This window comes from Egretta garzetta, unplaced genomic scaffold, assembly GCF_000687185.1.
Source record: "Egretta garzetta isolate BGI_Z169 unplaced genomic scaffold, ASM68718v1 scaffold214, whole genome shotgun sequence".
In the NCBI taxonomy this organism is placed as follows: Eukaryota; Metazoa; Chordata; class Aves; order Pelecaniformes; family Ardeidae; genus Egretta; species Egretta garzetta.
In genome coordinates this window covers 631,646-650,213 of record NW_009259491.1, presented here as the reverse complement: position 1 = coordinate 650,213, position 18,568 = coordinate 631,646, and the positions used below count along the sequence as shown (strand labels likewise).

Genomic DNA, 18,568 nt, shown 5'->3' with positions numbered 1-18,568 from the left:
CTGGAGCCGCGGCGTCGCCAGCCCTCAGCCCCGCTCCCTGCCAAAGGCTGCACCTTCCCTACAGCACACGGCAACAAGCTGCTCTCGCTGCGCTTCCGTATCCCATCCCAAACACAAAAATCATCCTCCTCCTCCTCCTCCTTTGAGCAGTTTTGACCCACGCGGGGAGGAGATGCAAGGCAGGCTGCGACCTTCCTCTCCTGCCTCCCCTGTCGCAGAGGACGTCATGGAGAAGACACACAGATACTGTGAGGTTAGGACGAGAGCTAAAACCAGCAACCCCAAAGAGGACCCCCCAAGGGAAGCCAGCCCTCCCCGTTTGCGCTGCTGAGCAGCTGCTGCTGCATGAAAGAAGCCAGAAATAACTTCTATCTCCAGGCACAGGAGTAAACAGGCAATCAGAAGGGAGGAGGTTTACCCTGGCAAGCCATAGGGAAACAACCTTGGCAAAACAACTTCAGGTAAAGGGCTGAGCCCAGAAGACGCCAGCCTAATCTAAATCAGGGGTGGGAAGAAGCTGGTATCTCACCTGCCGGGGAGGAAGTATGATGGGTGAGTCCTGAGTGCCCTTTTCCCTGGGGAGCAGCTGAACATCTCCCCTGGACCATTCGTGGGTGCGGCAGGTCGGGGCCAGTGCAAGGAAGCCCAGGGCATGGCATGGTGGTAGCTCCTTATTGTGACTTTCAGTGTGTTGACTCCAAAAAAATGCTGGCTGGGGCAGATTAATGATGGGAAAGGCTGTATGTGATTTCCTGCTTATGCGATAAAATCTAGGCACCACAAGTGTGCCTCAAGAGGCGAAGCTTAAAAGCTGTTCCCATGGGGTGAGGAGATGGCTTTTCTGACGTTTGCAGAGGCTCTGGTGGAACTGTGCTCCTGGAGTAGCAGAGGAAGGGGTTCACCCCTCCGGAAATTAGTCCTCCGTCCTGCCCTGCCCCTGCCTCCTTCGCCTCCATGCATTTCAGCTGCTCTTGCAGCCTGGGGTTAGGGTGGCACTTGCAGAGCAACTTTATGGAGGTTTGAAAGTGCAGTGAGATCAGAGGAACAAACTGGGAGTGGTCGCTTTTGTCCCAGAGCATCAACCATTGGGAAACTGAGGCAGAGACAGCAGCTGGCTGGGAGCTGGCTGTCATCACGGGAAGGGTCACAAGCGGCTCTCAGCTCTGTCGGCAAAATTTCTCTGTCCCCAGAATGAAGGCTTAGGGCTGGGTGCCTCCTGCCGTGGGAAGGGAGGAGCAGGGCAGGGCATGGGGAGCACTGCCCGTGCCTGGCTGCGGCCCCATGCCCCCCACACCTCCCGCTGCCTGGATGCGCTGGAGGCACGCACGCAGCAGCACGGCTCCTCTCTCGTGCCCACCTCGTGCGTGTTTAAGGTGTTCACTTGACCCATGATTTCACTCGCAGTAGAGATGCTACTGCCCAGCTCTGCTGGGGGATCCTGTACTGGGATGCTCCCCTCGGCTCCAGCACGTGGCAGCGATGCTGCTGCCAGCGTGTGCAGGGCAGTTTGAGCGCACAGGGCTGGGATGGCTCCTGCGGGTAGCAAACACGTAACCTGAGTGATGGGCTTTCAGGCAACCGATTCAAGGCTCTTCACCAACAGCAAAATGGTCCTTGATCTACTTTTTTTTTTTATTAAGCACCGCACTCTTGTGCTCCGGGAGGTATGTGACAACGTTTAGCTATAATGAGGGGCTCATCCAGCCCTTTCTCAGCCAACTCCATGCTTTTAAAAATCACCAGTCATGAGAATGGCTTGGAAAAAGAATTTCCGATGCATGCTGTTTACTCAGGCAGTGGCGCACAGTTTCTCCTTCAGCTGCTGCATGTGCTTGCACTGAAATGAGCTGTGATCTGTTGCTCACCGCTAGTTCAGGAATATGGTTGCCAAATCACATGCCATTTACATGTGCAGATGTGGCAGCATGCCTTGAGGACAGGGGTGAGTTGTCTTCTGGTTTGGTTTTTTTTTTTTTTTATCTTTACAGGTGCCCATAATCACCCATGGATGGCAGAGGTCAACTGCCTCAGGAGAACAGGCAAAGCCCAGGACCTGCTGTGTCAGAGGCTGCAGATCCTCACATAAGCATGTTTCCAGGGTAGCAGGGCTTTAGAGGGAACAGCAAATCTTGTGAGACTGGCAATCAAATCACAAGAGTTGATTTCCCTGTATTCTTAGGGAAAAATAATTCTGATTTATCTGGATTCATTAATTCATTATTTAGATGTTTTCTGCCTAGTGAATCAGGGAGAAATGACATTTTGCAGAAAAAAAAAAAAGAAAATTATAGCAGAGGGGTGTTGAGTCATTTCTGTTGGAGGTGAGAATTGCAGGTTGCTGCTTAAAAAGTGACCTTTTGATTTTTACCATCACCCGGAGGTGGCTGGGCAGGATTCGGGGGGGGTGCAAGCCCCGGCAGCGCTCCCTGCCAGCAGCTCACCTGGCCTTGGTGGCCATGGCCCAACATGCTGAGCCAAGAACTGGCTTAAACCCCAGGATTTTCAGTACACAGAACATGTCTTATCCCTGTCAGTCAAGGAACATTGTGGTTTTAAAGACTACATGAGTGTGTCACCGCTTTTTTGGCATGGTCATTGCAGAGGTGAAAAAGCCAAAAAAAGCTGCGGACCGGGCCACGTTCGCTCTGTGATTTGCTGCCTGCCACAGGTTCACTGTGTCCCCCGTATCAAACTGAATTAAGGATTTGTATTCAGGCAGAGCACCAGCTGATCACAGTGAATAATGCTCTTTGTAAGCAATGTTTTCCTGCATGAGCAGTGAGATTTATTTTTTTTTTCTTATTTTTTCCCCCAAAGAGGTGATGGAAAAGCATCCTTGACTTTAATTTTATTTTCAGCACTTGCAGGGGGCGGGGGAGCGGCTGCCTTGGCCCTGCTGCCTTTCCTACTGCTTTCCCCCGGGCAGGGGAGGGGAGCTCTCTCTGCCATCCAGCCTTTTGCCCCTGCACCCCTGAATGTGGCCCAGTAACACGTTGGCCTGGGCCGGGAGGGCAGTCAGCTGGTGATGATGGTGGCACGATGCCAGGGAAATCCTGGTCCAGGGTGAGTGGAGGAGGTATGGGGCTGGCGGGAGGAGGTATGAGTTACAGGGGGAGAATTTGGGCTTTGGTTTTTGGGAGGCTGAGAAGAGGCACGGCCTGGTATGTGCCTGGGGCTGCAGACCCAGCACTAACACAGCCAGTGCCGTGCCGTGCTCTCCCACACATCCCAGCAGCGATGGAGACCCAGGCACTGCTATGGCCTGGGTCGGTCCCATCGGCAGAGCAGATGGAGCTCATGGCTGGATAAAAGCAGTCCAGGATATAATATACTGTAATAGTGTTTTCAGTGCTTTGATTCACATTTTTTTTTTCCTATTTTCTTATTCTAAGCAGCCTGAATTGAGGTGCCTCCAAGCTGCCCCGTCCTGGGTCAGGCCTTCCCCGCAGCAGCCAAGCTGGCAGAGAGCAGCAGAGCTCCCGAGGGCTCGCCGGAGCCGGGCTCACCCCGCACAGACCGGCCCAGACAAGCCCCGTACCTAGATGAGCACATCTTTACTTTCAGTTCCCCAAATACATATCTGAACTGTCCGTATCTCGCCTGGACACGTCACCTAAACCTCTGCTCCTTCCCAGTTGCCCTTCTGGCCTCGCCATGGGACGTGCATTCCCTCTGCATGCTTGTGCGAGGCCGTTAGAGGGCATTTGAGTTTCATTTTTCAATCACCCCAAAGGATTATTGCTGTGAGAAAGTAAAAGCAGAGCTGCCAAGCAGCAATCTTGTGCTGACTCTCCCATAGCTGGAGCAGCTCCAGCCCGTCGGGAGACGGCCCCGACTCATCTTTGCGATTTGTTTTCTCTTTTCCCTGCTTTTCTTTTGGCCTCGGCTCGCGGGGTATGTGCTTGGATGGCAGGCGGTATGTCTGGTGCTGCGGAGCGGTGTCTCCTGCGTCTGAGCTCCTCGCTCGCTGAAGCCCTGCCAAACCGCCAGCGCTTTGGGGAGGAGGAGGCCAGGCGGAGCAGGAAGGTTCGTGTTTATTCTGGAGAGATGCGGGGAAGGTGAATTAGAGCTGCCATCAGGAGGATGCCTCTGCCCATGCCCAGGAAGGCGGCTGCCTATCCGGGGTGGATATCGTGGGATGGCTGAGCTTGTGCACAGTTGAGCTGTGCAGCCTGGTGCAGCGGTGATGTGTGGTGCCCAGCCCGATGTATCTGTCCCTTCCCCGGGGGGCCAGGGCACAAGGGGTCCTGCTGGGGATTTGGGCTTCCCGATGCTGGAGACTGTCTCTCTCTCAGCGTCCACAGAGCAGAGCTGCATGCATGATGTGGCGGAGGAGCAGCATCACCTCTCCAAAAGCCCCACCAATCCGGGAAAGGACCAATTCCTAGTTTCTTGGATGGATTCATGCTCATGGCAGGGTTTCCCCATTTCCCATTACATTCAGCCTAAGAAACTCAGGGATGCTGCCTCCCTGCTGGGGGCAGCAGGATGCACAGAGGGGGCAGGTGCTGTGTGACATGGGGATCTTGTTCTCTATTTCCACCCTCCTTTGCAGCCAAAGTCCATCAGTTCTTCCCCAGTTTCCCAAGGGATGCATCCTCCTTCTCCACCAAAACCACAGTGCTGTGGACTTGTGCCAGACTCTTTGCCGGGATGAGGCGTTGGCTCCAGGATGCAACCAGGGTGGGCACGGCTACAAACGACCTCCTCTTCCCCTCTGGAAAGGCAGAGCAGAGAGTGATGGAGAGATGGAGCAGGGTGGTGGCATGTCCCCCGTGTCTAGGGAGCAGGGGCATGTGGCAGTGCAGGTGCCTGGCCCTGGAAAGTGCCAGCTGCACGGAGCGAGGCAGTTCTGCACCACATCCTCACTGGGGCTGTGCCAGGCTAATTAAAGGGGTGCAGAGCCCTCAGGTGTACCCAGGGAGCCAGGCAGGAGCTGCAGATGCACCCCCAGCCATAGGGGCAGGTTGAGCCCACCTGTGTGGCTCGGGGTTACGTGGGATCCACGGTGCTCTTGGATTCAGACATCCAAAGACCTCAAAATTCAGGTCTGCCCCTGCCATCAGAGAGCTGTTTGCCAAGTGCAGTTTAGGTGTCCCTGAGACACAGGCATGGCTGGGGACAAGTGATGGGGTGCCCACAGGTAGTCGGGGGTCCCATGACTCGTGCTGGCTGGCATTTCCCTTTCTCAGTCAAACCTATTGCTCGGAGACCCCAGCTCACCGAGGCCCCCACTTACCGCCAGGGGTGCTGCCTGCAGAGCTGGGCAGGGCCTGGCCATGCAGAGCCGCCTCTCAGTCTCCAGCCTGCAGTAGCGGTTCTGGTTGGAGATGCGGGTAGAAAAGCCCACGCCGCAGGTGGCCGAGCAGGTGCTCCACTCCGTGCCCCACTCCTGGCAGGGGTACGGCAGCCGTGGGGATGCTGCCCCGCGGGCTGGATGAAAAGAGATGAGGGGAAAAAGGGTGGTTGGAGCCACTCTCTGGGTGCTGCAGGCATAGCCTGAGTGGTGGGGAAACATCATCCTGTTGATGTTCATGGTCTGGGGTGAAGGGACCATCCCCAGCGACCTGTGTGGGCGTCCCCTTACTGGCATGTCCTGCATCTTCCCTGCCCCAGCATCCCGGAGGAGGTGCCGGTCCCGGGCCTCACAGATCCACTCTGGGCAGCACTTCCCCGGGACCTCCACGCGCCGCGGGTAGGGGCAATCTGGGGTGGGCAGCCGGACATCCTCCTGGCAGAGCGGGATGCAGGTGAAGCCCCCATCCAGGCAGCGGCACTGGAGTTTGCAGCTGGGCTGGAAAACCTCCCCATCTCGATAGACTCGGCCATTCACCTCGCAGCCCTCCTCGCCATCTTCAACTGCAAGCAACAGTCAGGGAGCCCGTTAGGGACAAAGTGACGGAGAGATGTGGATGGCAGAGGGGACTGCTGGGGGAAACTGTGCGGCTGGCACGAAGGGACTGAACTGGGGGGCCACAGAAGTGACTGAGCGGTGTGGGGGGCAGACACGAGTTTGCAGCAGCATGTGCATTGCCCAGTCTCCTCCTCTTCCCTACCTCCTTTCCTCATCCCTCTGTATTTTCAAAGCAGCAGCTCCCCAGTTGGTGAGAAACCTACTGCCCTTGTCTCTGACCCTGCCTTTCAGGATTTTCTGGCTAGAAAAAGTTTCTCTGAAATTTCTCTGCAGGACCACTCAGGCTCCAGCCCCAGCAGGGTGACGGCAGCATCCTCGGGACCCCTGTGTCCATCCCCACTCAAACCACCCCGAAACCCCAGCTGGCAAACGGCAGGAGAGCTGGCTGGAGCTGCAGCACAGCCCCGTGGCCAAGCTGCGTGCATCAGCCTCAGCGAAGCTGCTTTTGTAGCCTTAGCAGCTTCCCTGAAAGCGGTGAGGGATGCCTGGAGCAGGCTGGGGCCCTGGCTGGCGCTGGGGTGCGTGCTGGGCTGGGGGCACAGGCATCCCAGCGGGGAGCAGGCACCCCGATGCTCACAGTTGCAGGTGGCTCCGGTCCCCGCGGGTGCCGCGCTGTAGTCACAGATGAGGCCCTGGCTCTGGTCGCAGACGTGGAGGAAGTCGCAGGGCTCTCCCAGGCGCCGGGCGCAGATCTTACAGCAGCCACAGCCATCCAGGACCAGGGGGGACCCACGGGGGCAGCGGGGTGGCACCCAGGGGCAGTAGCATGGTCTCCGGCACAGCTGGGCACACACCTGCAGAGGCAAAGCCATCGCTGATTCAGTACAGGTTGTTTTTTGGCCAATGGCTGCTATTATACTGGGACAGCCAGATACTCCTTTCTCAACCATGGGGGCAGCTTTTTGGTGGAGGGAGGCTCTGACAATCCATGAGAATACGGCGAAGCAGCCTGCAAAGCTGTTACCCTCCAAAGGCACAGTGTGATGGGCACCCATGGAAACCAGGGATGCTCAGCACTCCGCAGGATAGGAACTTACCTGCCTCACTGCTCTGAGTACAAAGGAGGCGGATGGAGCCACAGAGCCAACATCCCGGGTAGTGATGGCCACGTCCTGGGGCTGGCAGCCCCGGAGGCAGCTGCACGCTGCCCTAAGCAGCCCAGCGGGAGGGAGGGGAAGGCAGCCTGCGGCCATGCCTGCTGCTGGGGCGCAGGTTGTGCCCAGCTGGAGAGGTGGCTTCACGGGGGCGGAACGCACATGGTGAGGGCACAGCATCTCACTCCGAACCACCTGAAGGGCTCTCATTCACGCCAAGAAACAGGGCACAGCATTGGCAGTGGGGGGAACCTCACTGCTTTCCTTCCCGGTCCGGCTGCCTCCTCTGCCTGTCCCTGGCGGCAGCAGCCTCTGCCTGGCCTGGCACACCGGGCAAGGAGCCCTGACACGGGCACCTTTTCGAAGACTGGGGATACATTTCCCCTCCCAGCTCGAGTGAGCAACTGGTTTGGCAGAGCCCAGCTGGTTGTTTGCCAGGACTGCACCTGCAGGGGTTCACCTGGGCCAGTGGGTGTTTATATCCACGGCTCATTCTGCTTGCACAATTACCCTGGCACAAACAGCTTCTGCAGGCAGCGCTTGTGGTCCCATCATGTCACATCTGACAGGGCTGTTGCATACAGGGCCTGGAGCCACGTGAGCTGGCCCTGCAGTTTGGAAGTGAATTCCTTGCTGGCCTGAACATGCACATGTGCGAGCCCCATGGAGCAGCTCTGAGCCGCTCTCCAGCAGCCTTGCTGCTCTGCTGGCCCCATGGAGCAGCTCTGAGCCGCTCTCCAGCAGCCTTGCTGCTCTGCTGGCCCCATGGAGCAGCTCTGAGCCGCTCTCCAGCAGCCTTGCTGCTCTGCTGGCCCCATGGCCAGCATGTGCAACGCAGGCAGCAGTTCAGCAAATGTGCAACCAAAAAACTCAGCCCTGTGCTGGTCCAGACACTGGTGCCTCTGCTGAGACTGCTGAGAGATTGATGGGTTCAGCTGGACCATGTGGGTTTTAGATACCATTTTTCTTTCTCTTTTAGTTTCTCCCAGTAGCATCAGGCCTGACATGACCAGTTAGGCAGAGAAGGTGGGCTCTGGTGTGCTATCTGTTCCCCATTTGCAGCAGTTCAGATGCTTTTTATGGGCCTGTAGAAATGTCAGTGCCAGGAGATAAAATATATGCAAGATGGGCCGGGCAATCTGGGTCGTGTTCTAGTTTTATGAATGAGCAGCACTTTATCAGTGTGGCAGACACCAGAGAGACTCGCAGCAGGGGCCGGAGGACTGGCTGTGGTGGCCACGTTGGGGCTGGAGGCAGGAGGGCCCTGATGATTCTCCAGGTGCTCCTGAGTGCCTGGGGCAGGAGCCGTTTCCCCGTCAGCTTACCCAGACAGCCAAGGGCATTTTTCATCTTTCAGGAGGTTGCTATCACAAATCACTGTTTCAGAAAGATCAGCCAAGCCAACTCCATTAATCCATTTCCCCCTGCTCCTTGTAATTAACTTGTCTTCAGATGACAATGTGGCTCCTGTCAGAGAACTTAACTGTCTGGAAAGGAGTCAAACAGGCACGACGCTGCCATGATATCCCTGCTTGCAGAATGCCTGCCTTGGGATTCAAGCAGCGATTAGAAGTACTTGGAGCTGAGATACCCCAAACTTTTCAACTTTCCCGTTCTCTGCACAGACAACTATTTTCACAGAGTCCAAAAGGAAGAAAAAAAAAAAACCTCACCACAACAGCCCAAACCCTGTCAGAGGCATTGGCTTTGCATGAGCATCCCAGGGAGGGGCGAGAGCTGAGTAACGCCAAGGCTGATGCTCGCTGCTTGGCCCCTCGCCCCGGGAGCCTGGGCAGGGACCAAGGGGGGCCCCGCCCCCCCCGGGCTGCCGCTCGCTTGCTCGCCGGACACATACCTCAGCCCCGGGTGCGAGAGCTGCAGGGACCCAGCAAGCAAACAGAGTGCATTGCTGTCATTCCTGCGTGCTTTTGATGCCTTTGGCCCATGGACGTTAAGACCCCACTGCTTAATTGCAAACATCTCTCCCAAGCATAGCTCTGTCCCTCTGGGACTGTATAAATACAGCCTGTCTGCCAGACAGCATTAGCCACCGGGCTCCGTGTAACACCCCAGTCCTCCCTGCATCTCACTTTGCAAGAACCAGGTGCTTTCCCCACTATGGCTAAAGCCACCCCAGGGCCCCATCTCCCTTACCTTGGAGAGGATGCAGAGGAGGGAGAGGAAGAAAAGCTGCTTCTCCAGCTGGAGCCTCATGCTGCTCTCCCCTCCGCCACTTCAGCACATCACCCCCCAGGCAGTTTGGAGGCAGCAGCGTGTTCTCAGGTTTTAAAGCCCCGAGTAGGTCCCGCTGGTGTTTATACTCTCCCCGCTCTGATGTCACTCACAGGCTCCAATATAAACACGAGTAGGTTTGGACAAGCCTCAACATTTTTTTTTCTCTCTTTTTTTTTTTCCCCTCCCACATTCCAGCTGCCATTTCCACTCCCCTCAAGGTGAGAATGTGCCGTCCACCCAGACAGCGAGCAAAGGGAAGGGAAACTCTCCTGGGAAGCATGGAGAGGGGCTGGGGAGCCAGGATGGTGGGGCAAACTGGCTCCTGCTGCTAGCCATGGCTGGGAGGAAAGGTCCATGCCTCTTCCCACTGATCAAGGTCTGCCCAGACAGAGCCAGTATCTTCCTCCTGGGTTTTGAAGGGTTTGGCGGGGCTGTCCCTGCTGCCGCCCTGGGGCATTGCCACCACCAAGCAGGACCAGGGCACCCACCCCTCTATTTAATGCTGAGGGCAGAGCACGGCAGGCTGTGGGAGAGGGGCGAGTTTCCCACAGAGCCCTGAAGTCGAGGTCAGGTCCTGTCCCTCCATTGCTGGGGACAGCCTGTGACATGCTTTTGATTGCCAGCAGCTCTGGTGGCAGCCGTTTGCCAGGCAAGCTCTGCAGGCAGTAAGAGGTGCGATTCCCTTCTCAGTTTCTCTGGCACAGCGAGAACAGGAAGGGGCTTTGCTGTGGGGGTGGGGGTGCTGCCACAGCACCCCCTGTCCTGCGTGGGTCTGCAGCCACCCAGGGAGGCTGCTGGGCAGGGGGGCTGGATGCACATCACGTTGCATTGCCCTGGGGCTGGGCCGTGACGCAGAGGGCTGCAGCCTGGCCCTTGCAGAAGCACTGCTGATTTCAAACCTTGTAAACCCCAGTTTAGTTCCTGAAAAATTATGGCCAGCTTAAGCAATCATGAGAATTTAAAATCCAGTTTCAAGGAAGAGGAGTGAGTGCTCAGCGTTTGCCTCCCCTTGCAGCCACTGTGTCTGGGGACTTGAGGCTGGCTCTTAGGAAAGAAAAATACTAAACATCTCAAGACCTCCAGGAAACTAAGCTCCTTCTCCAAGTTCCTATACCCCAGATCTTATCACAAGATGTAAGAAGGGGGATTTGTGAGTACAGAGCTCAAAGGAAAGGAGTGCCCTGCAGCTCGCCCTGGCCCCTCTCCTGCACCCCCTTGCCTGCGGGACATGGTCTGGGAGCCGGGAATGCTGCTTCTGCCCTGGTCCAAGGGACAGACCCATGGCGACTGTGCACAGACTCTCCTTGTCTTGCAGGCATGATGAGAACTGCTGCTATACATCAAATATTATGATATATGTTGGCAAACACACAGGAGGAGCTGGGTGCTGTATAATTATGCAACTAGGAGTGATGCCCCCTCTCTCCCTCCAGCCTTTTCTCCCTTCCTTTGGCTTTTGCAAAATAGGTCCTCAGTCACCCAAGCAGCAATCCTGACCTCAGCTCCACCACTTGCCATAGGCTGGAAGCCAGGGCATGGAGCAGGGAAGGCAGAGTCTGGCAGGGAAGAGCACAGTCAGAGCTCTCCCATTACCACCCGGATTCTCTGCTTTGGTTTTGCTTCGTTAGCTGCAATCAGTCTGTTAACGAGGTCACGGCAGCTTGTGGAAATACCAGGCCACCTTCCAAAGGCTGCTGTCACTTATCCCGGAGCCGGAGTCTCCGCTCCTCGTGGAGGAGCCCCAGGTCCCTGCATCACCCAAGCCCTGCCTGGGCTGAGGGCAGCCCTGCCCATCGCAGGGGAGGCGTGAGGGCTGCGCATTGCTCCCTCCTGCTAGCAGCGGGGTTCCATCCCTACTGACGGGTGCTCACAAGCCAGAAGGTTTGATGCCAAAGGCTGGAGGCACATCTCATGCTGCCATTTTCTCTTCCGCTCCCCGGAGCTGATGCCGTCCCACTGGCTGTCGTGTTTCAGATGCCACGGCTCAGCCAGACATCCCGGAGGCGGCCGTGGTGCCTCGATCCACAACGGTTCGAGAGCAGCCAAAGCACTGATCCAGCCTTGCTGCAGGGAGACAGGGAGTTCAGTTAGTTATTCCAGGCTTGTGTTTGTTAGGGACTCCTGATTAATGGGCTTGACTTCATTTCCCAGATGGAAATCAGGTGACAGTGCTGGTAAGAGAGATAAAAAACTCTCATCGCCCTCAGTGAGCAGCTTTGAGAGCAGTCAGCACCCCCATGTATGAGGCCCTGGCTCAGGGGAGCCCGCTGCCTGCCCTCTCCTGGGTACAGGCTTGGCTCTTTGCGGGGGACCCCTTCCTTACCCTCTCCCTCAGTTTGGGGCAAGAGGAGACATTGCTTCCCCCCAACACTTGATGTCGCTGAGATTTTGCTGCAGCAAAGTGACATGGCTGTGATGGTATGATGTCGCTGTGATGGTATGACATCACCAGGAAGCCAGCAGAGCTCCAGCAGCCAGAGAGGGGTTGAACCCACCACCCCGCACCTGCCCAGCTGCCCATGCTTCAGGTGGCCTTGCCAATCCCTGGCACTACCTCCTTGTCTTTTGGGTGTGCCTGGAGGAGCCAACTGGAGGGGTACCCACAAAGTCCACCACGACTCTGCCTTCTGGAGGAGGCTTTTCTGTGGGTGATGTGGGCTTGAGCTTCCCAGCTCTGGGGGTCCCATGTGCCTGCCCAGGTCGCCGTGCTGGGGGGCCAGGAGCTGCAGGCAGGGCCCGGCCAAGTGCCTTTGCGCAGGTTTTGATTTGCAAAGCCACACAAGAGCAGCACATTAGCAGTTCACTTTGTAAATACTCAGCTATAACCCTTCCTCCCTGGAGCACGTACCCCATATGTGTTCTGTACCATATGTGTGATTTCATAGCTGGTAATTAAGTCCGTATGTTGTGCTCTGCAGTTTCCATGGTATTACTGTCAGGATTTTTGGGGGCTGTAATTTTTTTTGTTTTTTGTGGTCAGTTGTGCAAGAAAATAGTTGATACAGAGATCTGAATGCACCTCCTTTGAGTTAGCCGCTGGCAAACTCTGCTCTTTCTATAGAAATGAAGGAACGGACCCAGTGAATTTACATTTTAGACAGCTGGATTTTTCATGTCTGTACCATTTAATGTGCCATCGTGAATAACACTGCGAAGCTCGCATTTGCGCACCCTGCTTGGCTGAAATTGCATCCATCTGCGATGGGTATAGGCCCTCTTCTCCTTCCACCCCTCTCCTTTGCTTGCGACTCTCCCCTTCTTTACACCGTGTGTTCAACACCCTCCCTAGAGCTGGCTGAAGTCAGACCAGGGTCTGGACGTCCATCTGTGCCAAGGAGACCTAGGCCATCCTGGGTCCTTGCTGGGTCTATTCCTCTTCATACCAATGGTGAACTCATGGGTCTAGGGTGAGATCCACCCCGTACCTTGGTGGGGAGGACGTTCCCTTTCCCTCTGGGCACTCCTGGCTCAAATCCCTGCTGCAGGGGAGCAGGGCTGTCCGTGGTGGGTGGACAGCATTGGTGGGAAAGCTGGAAAAATGCCCAGCTTGAAAAAGCCGAGAGCCCTGAGATGAAAAGGAGACGTCTCAGGTCTCCCTCAGCTGTTGGACACTTTGGGGTGGCTGCTGGCTGTTTTTCATGAGACTCCTGGAAACACCCTGGCTTTGGGAAACTTTGAAATACCTTTGTTTTTGGCAGGATGAGAAAGTTGTTTCCTACCCAGAATGAATCCGGCTCCAGTTTCAAACAGCTGAGAGAGGTGGTGGTGATGGCCGTTTCCATCCCTGTCTGGCTGTTTTCATTCCCTCTGGTTCTCGCACCTTAACTGGAGAACGGAGCCGGGCTGGGAGGACTGGCCACCCCAAGGGACGAGGGACAGGCTGTGCAATCTTTTACCTTGAGGTCACTGCTTCCACCCCAGACCCAGGCTGGGAGAGACTGAAAGTATTTACCATCTGGTGCCTGTCCAAGTGACTTGCGAGAAAAGAATTCAGGGCTGCCGTCCAGTTTCTGCTGGTCAGGCAACTGTATCAGAAAACCTCGGCTTCATCTGGGACCAGCTGACCCCTCCAAGCCCCCAGCTGCCGCAGCGAGGGAGCGAGCAACAGCCGGGCATTGCCCTCTCCAAAGGAGAAAGGGTCTTCCGCATGGGGAGCGGTGCACGGCGGTGGGGACGCTTGATCCTTCACCGTTTTCCAGACATTTTTAAGTAGGTTTCATTAGAAAGAAGCACTGATAAATGGGACTCAGTGCTGGTTCTGGTCTCAAAGTCTGACATTGCCAAGAGGAAGGAGCTGAGTGATTGCACAGGGAGCAAACAGGACCATCGCAACCAAGAAAGAGCTTGCTTAGCCAAAACTACAGCGCGATCTCTGCTCAGACTGAGGGGCTTCTCATTCGTACAGCCCAGCCTTGTACCGGCCGTTGTGAAAGGACGATGCAGACATTAACAGACATAGCAAAACCTGGGCACTAATTTTGGGCGATTTTTTTTTTCTCTGCTGCAGCCCAGATGAGAGCAATTCATAATTGTCCCCTAAGTTAAACATTCAGATAACCCAAAAAATCAGACTTGTAAAACAAAGCCTGGAAACTTCAGCCAGATGAGTCTTTCCATTAATATTTGGAAAACAGTGTCAGAAATCATCACTTATCAAACATTATGATCCTCTGAGAGTTTATTTTTGGTATCAAACATCATCAGACATAAACTTCTTTTAAAAAATCTCACCAGAAGTTTCGTCTTTCAGACAAGATATAAACCCCAGATCCTGACCTTATGTGGTTACTGACAGGCCCTTGGTATTTTCCATGGAGCTGCATGGCGAACTCATGTTTCCTGATCAAGTTGCTCATTCTTTTTGACTATCTCCATTTTTCTTGTGGTTTCAGGCTAAAATAGACAGCGTTTTTCCTTCAGTTCTTGTCTTGCTTGAGTGTGCTATGAGTTCTCAAGCAGCTGCCGTGTCCCTTGCAGCATCAAATAGGCTGCAAATTTAGGCATCCACTAAGGTACAGCCAGTGGTGATTTTAGGTCTCACCAAACTCACCTTGTATGTGCTGCCAGCTCTGCATGAGAGAGGAGAGGTTGGGTGACGTCTGTGTTCCCTTCCAGCCCTCTTTTTGTGACTCTGGGAAGACCTTTGAGGAAGCAAGTCCTGCACCCATGCAGTGGCTAGTGTTGTGCCTGGGAAGTGGGTGGTGCTGGAAGCGGTTTGGGCAACATGAGTTGTGTCTGTTCCCAAATGTCACAGCCCTTCACATCCCCGTGGCTGGCCTTGGCATGCCATCAGTAGGAGCACCACAAGCCAGAGCAGCTCAGGGCACTGGTGGATCCAGGATGCTGGGACTGTGTGCGGGGAAGGGAAGGTGGTGGTGTTGGGGGAGAGGATGGTGCCGGGGAGGGAACGGTGACCTGGGGCAAAGACAACCCTCCTTTTGCTGGCATCTCTCCAGTAGATGCTCTGCACAGCTTCCTTGCAGACTCCTGGTTGTTGCTGGGACCTTCCCAAACCCTGGTGCAGCAGGCACTTTGAGCACCCTTGTTGGTTGGAAGGAGTCTGGCTCGTGCAGGGAGGGGGCTTTCAGCTCAGACACTGAGCAGGGCTCAGCAGGGTCTGGGGAGGACTGAACTGCTGCCAGTTCACCTGTTTTGCACCACTGCTTCGTTCACACCCAGCACTTAAAAACCCCAAATGAATGGTCACCACCCAACACCAGTTGGCAAGGGGACCTCCTGTTAGTCCCCAGGCCTCGTGCCAAAGGCTTTGAGGGTGAGTCCTGCTTCCTACCTCCACCCCAGGGAATAAAGCAAGGGCTGGGCTTGCTCTCCACCTCCTGAGCAAGACCAGAAAGGCTGAGGCCAGTGATGTCTCCATGTGCAGGGGGGTCCGAGGCCCCCACCCCTCCTCTATCACCCCTCCAGGTGCCAGACACATCTGGAGACATCTCCCAAGCATGCACTTCACATAAACCACCTTCTCTTATCCACATCCCCAGCCAAGTCAATAAAGACATGACTGAAACCTTTAGTGTGTGTGTGGGATCCAGTTGAGAAAAACAAACCTCTCAGTCGCACCATGGTTATGAAAGCAACGATGTCGCCTGGAAAGTATGTACCAGCAAGCAAAGAGAGCTGCCTGTGTCGAGGGACGAGCGGAGGAGGTGGGCACCAGATCAAATATGACTCAAAATCAGGGGAAATTATTTCTGATGAACGTAATTACTTCGGCTCCAGCCCTGATCAATATGAGGAGCTAAAACGCTCATAAACCGGCCGAGAATGTGAACTATGCAGAATGATTTGTAAAAGGTGTTTGGCTGGGCGCGCTCCCGTCCGGCTGTCAGGCTGCCCGCGGGGCAGGGTGACCTGCGGCTGCGGGAGGTGGGAAAGCAGCGGCTTGCTAATTGCAAACCGGTGGCCCCTACCAAGAATCCCCCATGAAGGAACAGGGAGGCGGCCGCCTCACGCAGGTCCCGACTCTAATTAAAAGCAACCAGCCTGCTTGGCTGGGCTTCTTTTGTGCTCTGACCTCAAAGCAAGAGCCAAGACTGGCCCTTTGCAGCCAGGCTGGCTTATGCTGGCCCCCACGGTGTTGGGGAGGTTTCAGTGGGCTGGCACCCAGCGCAGCTCAGGCAGGGGCTCTGCATGGGTGCTGGAGACCCACAGGACCACAGGACGGAGCCGGAGGGGATGGTGCCCTCAGGCCTCGTGCTGGCTGAGCCCAAGCTGTGTCAAGCGTGGTGTCAGTCTGCACAGGAGAGGCGCTTCGTCCTCAAGGGCATGGCCGTGTCGCAAAAGCAGATCGGGAGGAGGAAGCGCAGCCTGGGAGATGTCCGGCAGCAAGTCTCTGCCCAGCTGGAGCCTGCGGCCTCCTGAAAAAGCAAGCAGAGGCTGGGGGATGGTGTCCTGGGGCATGGGGGTCTCCTGTGAACTGGTGTTTTCCCTGACAGGGTGAGGAAAGGGAAGGGAAAGGGCTGTGACAGTCTCAGTGTTGTCCTATTGCTCCCCAGGGATACTGGAAAACCCCACCATGAAAGTCTCCCACCACCCAGACTTCTCATGAGAACATCTCCAGAAACCACAATGGCAAAGAGGCAGAAATAGGAAAAGAGGATGAACGGAGCCCCTGGGCTGGGGGCTACCTGTGCCCTGGCACCGCAGGGCAGGAGGAGATGGAGTGGTGAGTGCTTCACCTTCCCGCCTGAGCTGCTCTGCAGGCTCCAAGCTGCCACTGCCCATCAAACAAGGTGGTGTCTCCATCTTCTGCGGTCACAGCTCCATCCTTACCTGGCAGAGTGTGGCTGCAAGTGACAGCCACCTCCTGATGCTGTTGCACCGCAGCCACCCCACCTCGCTCCCACGAGATGCTTGATTAGCAGTTGCTGATTCTTTTTTAATGGGACTCTGTTGGTTTTCAGCCATGCAACCCCCACCTGCGTGGGGTCCCTGCACCTGCAGCCCTTCTAGCCATGAGAGGAGAGACAGTTCTAGAAGTTTTTCCTTTGCTGACTAAAGTTTTTTTATGATTTTCTTAAAAAAGGGGGGGAAAAAAAAACCAAACAAAAAAACAGTCCGTGACTTGTGACTCACTGGAATGTGTCAGGTTCTGGATTAGCATCTACTCGGTCTGGGCTGGTCCCCTTTGCCATGGATTGCCTTTTTCACTTGCATAACTGGTCCAGTTCTATTTCTGGCACAGAGATCGGCACCTCCCTGGCTCTGACCGCGCCACTGGGAATGGCTCCTTCCAAGGAGCCTGCTGGTGAGCTCCCTTTGAGACCTCTGACAGTCGGGCCGAGAGGAGCCCGCCGAGCGTCACAGAGCATCGCTGCCCTGCCGAGCTGCCCGCAGACCTCCAGGACCATCTGCAGAGACATCTCAGTGAGGCAGGCAGGCCAGTGGTGTGAAAACCATGTGTGCCTTGCCAGCAGCCCAGATCCCTGCAGCCCCAGCCAAAAAATAGCAGGAGCTCCTGCTGGGAGTCACCAGAGCAAGGCTCCCGCCTGTGGCCATCGCCTCCGCCCTGGGAAAAAGCCCAGTGGCTCGTGGTGAAGCTGCAGTGGGACTGCCTGCCCTCAGCAGCTGTCCTGGGAACTGGGATGGGCTGGGCTGCCCTGGGAGTTGCAAGGCATCCTGCATGCAGTCCTCAAATCAGGACCCTTTGGGGTTGGGTTCCCACCTGCTGTGGGGCTTTGGGGAGGGAAATACAGAAAGGGAGTGTTTGACCGATGGGACAGCCTGCATGTGGCTGCCCAGGGCTGGTGATGGCCTGACTGCGGCTCGGCGTGTCCCAGGAGCTTCTCCCAGATGGGCTTCCATCTCTGGGTCGGAGTCAGCCGAAGCCCCAGAGGAGCATTTCATGAGGGAGCTCCTCTCATGGACCAAGCTCCAAGAAGGGAAACGCAGCCTGGAAGCCCTGGCACTGTGAGCCAGGACAGACATCTGCTCTCCCTGCTCTGCCTGAGCCCAGGAAAGGACGACATCTCTCACCTGTACTGCCAAGGCAGCGACTTAGAGCATGGAGAGCAGTGTGTGCGTGGGGCAGCCAGGCTGCTCTTCAGCCCTCGCTAACAGCCCAGGCTGGAGGGGATGTTTTGAGGTGATTTTGACTGCCGTGCATGCTGTCCATGCTGCTTATCTCTGTCTCCTTCCTGGGGCAGGGAGCTCCCCAGGCCACATGGAGAAATCCTGGTCTCCCAAAGCTGTGATTTTGCTGGAAACCACATCTAGCGTAGTGTGGTTGGGGTTAGGAGAGCCGTTTCCCCGGCGGTTGGCTGCGCTCTCCACCACCAGAAGCTGACCGCATTCAAACCCTGGTTTTCTTTACATCCCCCGGTCCTGCTGAGATGTGGTCTGCCACCCGCGCAGGCAAAGCCACTCCGCTGGCCTGCCATCCAGAACACATGCTCTGGATCGCCTGTATGAGAATTAAACACAAACACTTTGCAAACCGCAGTCCTTGAGTGTGAGGCAATGAGCCGAGAGCTGTCAAAGCAAAGGGGAAGATCCTCCAAGCTGCGCAGGCAAAGACGAGCCAGCCTGGTGCATGCGAGCGGAGAAGTGACAAGCGCAGAGGCTCTGGTTCCAAGGGACATCGGCCACCCTCTATGTCCAACCCTGGCTTTGAGATCTCATTTTGCTACTGTCCCGCGTGTGATCCCCATCACAGAGGTGGTGCTGGGCGTGAGGAGACTGGCGGTGCCACCTCTGCTGCAGACCAGCCCCCTTCTCCAGCAGCGTGGCCCAGGGGTGCCCTGCTCAGCCCAGGGTCCCCACAGTGGGGCAGAGCCATGCCTCCAGCCTTGGCTGCCGCCGTCCCTCC

At 56.0% G+C, this 18,568-nt stretch overlaps 1 protein-coding gene across 1 annotated transcript; it reads right to left on the bottom strand.

The window, feature by feature from the left end:
- Positions 1-490: 490 nt before the first annotated feature.
- Positions 491-9,222, bottom strand: CCN5 (cellular communication network factor 5). Its single transcript, XM_035892892.1, has 5 exons — positions 9,163-9,222; positions 6,492-6,708; positions 5,611-5,859; positions 5,240-5,436; positions 491-529 (listed from the first exon to the last, which is right to left on the bottom strand). The coding sequence occupies exons 1-5, from the start codon at positions 9,220-9,222 to the stop codon at positions 491-493; spliced, it is 762 nt and encodes a 253-aa protein (XP_035748785.1).
- Positions 9,223-18,568: the final 9,346 nt, after the last annotated feature.